The 6,279-nt window shown below is 40.7% G+C and overlaps 1 protein-coding gene across 2 annotated transcripts; it reads right to left on the bottom strand.

Moving 5' to 3' along the window:
- Nucleotides 1–1,459: 1,459 nt before the first annotated feature.
- On the bottom strand, nucleotides 1,460–5,163 carry tnfrsf13b (TNF receptor superfamily member 13B). Of its 2 annotated transcripts, none has more exons than XM_005447994.4 (5): nucleotides 4,923–5,163; nucleotides 3,810–3,940; nucleotides 3,437–3,553; nucleotides 2,993–3,244; nucleotides 1,460–2,917 (listed from the first exon to the last, which is right to left on the bottom strand). In XM_005447994.4, exons 2-5 carry the CDS (start codon nucleotides 3,919–3,921, stop codon nucleotides 2,655–2,657), a joined length of 744 nt encoding a protein of 247 aa, XP_005448051.1. In that variant the 5' UTR covers nucleotides 3,922–3,940; nucleotides 4,923–5,163; the 3' UTR covers nucleotides 1,460–2,654. The 2 variants fall into 2 exon arrangements, with proteins under 2 accessions (XP_005448051.1, XP_005448052.1); XM_005447995.4 differs by having other exon boundaries at nucleotides 3,900–3,940.
- Nucleotides 5,164–6,279: the final 1,116 nt, after the last annotated feature.

The following is a 6,279-nucleotide window of genomic DNA, read 5'->3' as shown; positions in this document are numbered from 1 at the left end:
ATGGCTGAAAAAGCGATGAATCAAGGTGTTGCAATGGTATCAAGAAAGCAATAAAATTGTCTAAAAAATGTTAATAGAAAACAAAAAAAATATTTTCTTTTCGAGAAAGAAAGCAAATTATATAACTGACAAGTAAAAAACAAATCAATGAAATTACAAATACTTTTTCCAGCTCTCATTATTTTAATGTTTCTAAATTAAATCGGAGCGTTCTCATTACCAACGCGTAACATACCGTCGATTCGTCACGGCTCGAGGCGCGTCATAGTAATGGGAAAGCTACCCTTCCGCATCCTTATGAAACACTCCAGATTCTTAATTTGAAGCGAATGCACTTCCCTTTTTATTCGCTTCGTGGCTTTCTATTGCAGCCCTAATCTTAACCATAACCATAGGTTCATTCCAACCCGCTCTCATGCCTCAGAACGCGTAACATACAGACGAATTGTCACAAATCGTTGGTATGTAACGTGTTGGTATAGCTCGTTTGCGTCTGCTGTGTACAAGCCAAAGAGACCTTAACTTGCTTGACATGTTAAAGTGTCGATTATATTTGCACCCTTTGGTATAAGGCTGTTACAGCAATTCATAGCAAAACAGTATGAAACTTTGCAAACAAACCCACTGGGGGAAAGCAGAGTCACAAAGTGTCTCTCTGCATTGCTAAAAATATGCTCTGTATCCGTTTTTCACTAAAGTCAAGTCAGGCCCACCGTGGCCGAAAGTCAGATGCAGGAGCGGTGTACAGCAAGCGCTTCAAACTCTTATTAGAAGAGCCAGAGCAGAGTAAATCCTCCTCTGAAATGCTCACGAGGTGGGTGCTTTTCTGCCGTGCAACAGAACAACACTGCATTGAGACACAGCGTTACAGACATGTAGTCACTCGCTTCACTTAGGAAGTTTGAGGCATAGTCTGTATAGCCGTTATGACACTACCCATAACTACATTATTATTAATCTCTGGCTCTCTTGCATAGCATGCGTTTGTGTTTTTTCGGTCACCCATAAATGGTTGCAGCAGATGGCCGCCTGGTTGCTGGAGGTTACATCCCGCTAAAACTGAGTTTTTCCTTCCCACTGTCACCGAAACTCTTGCTCACTTCTTTACCTTACAATAGAAAGTTCCTTGAGGCAACTGTTGCGATTTGGCACCATATAAATAAAATTTTAAAAAACTGAAAATTGAATTTGGACGTTGCCACTTGACATCCACAGTCATATTCAAAACTAGTCATGATGTCACAAAGTCACACTTGTAAGCTTTACTAACAATATTTATTCATTGTAGCTATCGCAATATGCGGCCTGATGATTTACATTTACAATGACATTAAGCAAAAGCAACATAACAGAAAACCTATAAGCATGTTTCATATGCAGAAATATGAAGTGAAGCATGATGTTGTATTTCATGTTAAAGTGTGTTATTTTCACACCACAGTCGAGGGAAACCTGAACATCCTGCTGTTACTTCCCTTTAATTCACGGTTTTCACAATTGGGTCGATACATATAGAAAGAAAAAAACATTCCCACCTGATCCCTTTAGAATCAGCTGGTTTTTTACAGCATAAAGATGACTAGTAGATAAGATGACTTATCTACTAGTAAATAAAAAGTAGATAATAATAAGACTTTTCATATCAATTTCATACTTGTTATATCATTTGACCCTTTAAAAAGTGCACTTTGGGTAAACTTATAAAATTGATTTGGTTTCATGTGCTTACTTATGAAGGTTCCTTATGAGGGTTTAAACCATGCTCGAAAAAGACAAACAAATTTAAAGGCGACAAATTTCAACACACACACACGTGTGTATTTATATCCTTGTGGGGACATCTCATTGACATAATGGTTTCTCTAGCCGCTTACCCTAACCTTAACCATCAAAAATGATTGCCTAACCCTGACCCTTACCCTAAACCTAACCATAACCTAACTGTAGCCCTGACACTAAAACCACATTTTGAGTCTCAGAAATGCCTTCAAACTAGTCAGGACTGGGATTTTGGTCCCCACAAGAGCTGTCGGTCCCCACAAGTATAGTAAACTTCCAATTTTTGGTCCCCACAAAGATGTTAATACTCGTCCACACACACACACACACACACACACACACACACACACACACACTCTTATGTAGTTCATAAAAATCCTTAAAATCAGACAGTTTTTCCGGCAAAGATATAATTACAGTTTTTGTATTAAAAGTGAGTGTGAAGGTTTCAGTATAAATGAGTGTAGGAACTGAGAGGGTCTCACTCTGGGTCTCTTTTCTGGCTCTCAGAATCACAGAGTTTACATAAAATTAAGTTAATATTTGATTTCATAAGATCTGAAATGAGTGATGGATCTATAGGATTTTCCAGAAAGTGTTAAACAAGTGCTTAAAAGAGTAGAGTTAAGGTCAAGGCTGAGGGCTTGGTTTCGCCCCCTGGTGGTCATTAAATTCAACCTAGACGCTATGTCCATATTATATTTATAGTGATGGATTGATTTCCACGGGCTGACCCAATTTGAGCTTAAAAGTTTCAAATATTTTGTCACATATTGTGATGGTGTTTGTAGCAAAAAAATATCCAGTATATCGACACCCTTCTCTGATGGATCGGAGACACGGTAATTAATTCCAGTTCCCTTGCACCACTAAACTCATCCCACTGCTGCCTCCTCCTGGACCTTCATGTCGTAGGTTTGGAAGCTCTGCTCCGTCCAGCAAGCCCCTCCGTTTTGGGTCTGGGCTCTTTGGAGGACAGCTTGCTGGTAGAGCACGGGAGGGTCTCTGAGCGTCCTGCTATGGGCCGGGCCTCGCATGTTCATGTCGGGGAAGCAGTGGACACACACGCATGTCTCTGTCGGCAGGGTGTCGTCTGATGGCTCGAGGTTAACGGGGCAGCTCGGAGACGTTAGAATATCTATAAGTGAAGAAGGCAGACCCTCGTTAAACTGCTCAGTGTTTCCAGTGGTTTTTTGGATCATTCCAGACTAACCTTTGGAGCTTTTTCCCAGTTGCCTAGCTGGAATACCAGTCTCCTGTCCCGGCCTGGCCTCGCTCTCCTTCTTCTTCTTGGATTTACTGACCTGTGTGGGTCCTGGGTTAGAGGTTTTGGCCTTGCCTCCTCTGAGAAAGACTACTAAGGCCAGAAACAAACTAGAAAACAGCAGCGCCAGGCACACAGCCAGCAGGGAGTAGATGCGGATATCAGAATCTGTCAGTGTGGAGGGTCCTGTGGCAACTTCAGCTAGGAAAGAAGGAGGACAGATCTTTTGACTGAATGCTTCTAGATTCAAATGTCAGGTATATAAGCTCTGAACAATATTAGTCAATCAGAATATTGTAATAAAGGAAGTATTTTCCAATACTTCCTTCTTTAAGGTTTAAAAACACAGAAAAACCCTGTCAGGATAAAGGTCACCGAGGGGTCAGCACTCACTCTGGCAGTGTGAGGCGCATTCTGGAGGATGTGTGCCGCAGATCTCTTTACACTTTATACATTTGTTTAGCAGCTTATCGTAGTAGTGGCCAGGTTGAGTCTTACAATTTACAGCCTCTGATGCAGAAGGAGACAACGTGAGAGGAGACAGGAGAAGCAGAAGACATGTGAGAAACTGAACTGTGTGGGTTTAAGGGTATCTCTGCTGCTGCTATTACCTTCATGAAGAAAAGCAAATATCAAAAACACACGTTACATCTATACGTCTTCAAGTTTATGTGTAATTCTAGCTGGATTTGAAGTTGCAATCTTGGAAAAGTTGCATTAAAAAATGCCCCTGCATGTGTCTGTGAATGCATGTGTGTGCTCTCACCACAGAAACTTCTGCATCTGCTGATTACAAGTGATTTCTGACATGTCCCCAGACAGTCCATACACCCCACCAAAGCATCCCGATACTGACCTTCAGCACAGCCTCCACCCATCGGCCTGATAACCCTCACACTGAAACACACACACACACACACACACACAAAGGGACCAAAACAAATGATTTTATTATTTTCTGTCTTTGTGACTTGATCTCTATGAAAAGTTCATTTATGAAGAAACTTTAATTAAAAAGATGGGCGACTGTAAACGAGCAGCTATGGCATTGGTTAACTACACATGTGTAAATTATGTTGGTTATTTTATGTGCGTGTTATTCTGGTATTTTTATATATATAAAAGCAAAGCAGCTGTGATATGTAATGTATACAGTGTAATGGATTAGACTGCTAGCTCTGGCCTTGACCCAGTGAAACTGTATTATTTTAGAAATCGAGGCTTTACTGAGAAATATCTCAGTTTTTGTCCTCTTTTTGTGTTTTCGACACGTTTTTAGAGTAAAACTTAGCATAGCTAAAAACCAGCATCCTTTTAGAAATCATGTACTTTCTTGTTAAGCATATTTTTCTTTGCTCCAGTGAGCACTGAGTCATCCAAGTGCAAAAAGATGCAGATATCAACTCCTCCTCCGCCCTGCGCTGCTTTCACATAGAGCGCTAAGACTAATGCCCGGGTATATCCGTCACACCCCAGCGAGCAGCACTCTGTGTCTAATTCAGGATTCATGTACAGTATGTTCTCTCTTTAACTTTCAGAAACACATATAATGTCTACAGTCCCCAGCGTCTGAATTCAGAGTACCTCTTAAATGCACTGAGCCATTTCTGTGCTTACTTAGGGAGAGCGTTTCTTATTGTGTTGATGTTTGGAATCTACAGAAGGACGTAAACTGCGTTCAAACTGATAGAAAACATTGTTTCTCGTTATAAAAGCCTCAACGAGCCTCTTGGTTTGTTATGAAGGTCCTCTATAGGAACTTAACCAGCACTCGATAAATGGATTTGATTCTCACCTGCGTTACAAATACTCACGAAGCACATTATCTTACTTGAGTCGCTGCTATAGGCTGTTAATGATGTTGGCAGAGATCACTTACCAAGCGAGATGAAGACGCGGAGGGAGAATCCTTGCTTTGAAGATGAGAGTGACACAGGCCTGTATTTCAGCGTGGAAGCTAATTTAAATATACACTTAGTGTCTGACTTGGGACTTCCCCCTATGCATGAGGAGGATCCTCCCACTTAAACACGCACACAGAGTGAGGTCAGACAAGAAAAATGCCTATATATTGTAGTCACTTTCCCTTGGACTGTATTTTGAGACTGAGTGTAGTCCATATAGTAAACAGGATGTCTGGCACATGGAACTGTGAGACAGTTCACTGCACTCTAGTGACCTCCGCAGTCACCTGACCGGAGCACTCTTGGGATGTGGTGCAGCAGGAGATTCACATCATGGATGTGCAGCTGATCAAATCTGCAGCTGTGTGATGCTGTCATGGCAATATGGACTAAAACATCTGAGGAATGTTTCCAGCAACTCGGTGAATCTGTGCAATGAAGAATTAAATCTGAAAACAAAGGGGTGCTGGCAAGGTATACCTAATAAAGTGCCAGAAGGTTGTAGAGGGGTTGAATCACTTTTGGAGTGAGCTACAAGAGGCTGATAGGAGAACTCATCATTATTATTTTAGTCCTTTAATTACAATTGAACTACATAGAATATGAAATACCCTCTACATCTGTTTTTAAAGAATATAAAACATTCATTAAAAAAGAAAAGATATATGGCCTAGAGCTGAGACGCCACATTTATTCCAGTTTGATCTTAAGTGGGCCAGGCCATGTTTATTCCCTGAGATAGCTTAATATCAGAAAAATAAGTCCAATTTTGACAAAATGTATCAATTTTGGTGTGGGTGTGTGTGTGTGTGTGTGTGTGGGGGGGGGGTTATATGATAAAGAAACACTACTGTAGTAAATGCAGGAAATCTGTCAGCACGACTCTCTGGGCTTAATCTGCAAGAGGAAAATGTGTAAAATTATAAACAGAAATTTCTTGTCTGTGTTTTTACATTTCTATTGTAGTGAAAAAAAAGTTCAGGCTGATTTAATTTTGGGGTAAAATTGGACCAAGGTTGAGTTTAAATGGGAAAATCAGTTAACACTTTGTGTTACCCACAATTTTTTATGGATCGTCTTCGAAAGTGACAACGATACACTGGGCCTTGGGAGACATGAGTATCTAAGCTGGCTACGTATGTGACCTCATTGTTAGCACCCACCAGCGACACCATAACAGGCTGATGTTGTCATATTGTAATAAAAACAAACTGATGTGACCATGATCATGGAGAGGTCTTCATCAGTAGGAAAAGCTGGAAAAAAATACAATTAAAAATACAAAATTTATGCCCTACCTCACATTTTATAAAAACATCCAGTGGGCCAGAT

Source organism: Oreochromis niloticus, linkage group LG8 (assembly GCF_001858045.2).
Source record: "Oreochromis niloticus isolate F11D_XX linkage group LG8, O_niloticus_UMD_NMBU, whole genome shotgun sequence".
In the NCBI taxonomy this organism is placed as follows: Eukaryota; Metazoa; Chordata; class Actinopteri; order Cichliformes; family Cichlidae; genus Oreochromis; species Oreochromis niloticus.
The sequence above is the reverse complement of the archived record's forward strand: the minus strand, read 5'-3'. Positions and strand labels throughout refer to the sequence as shown.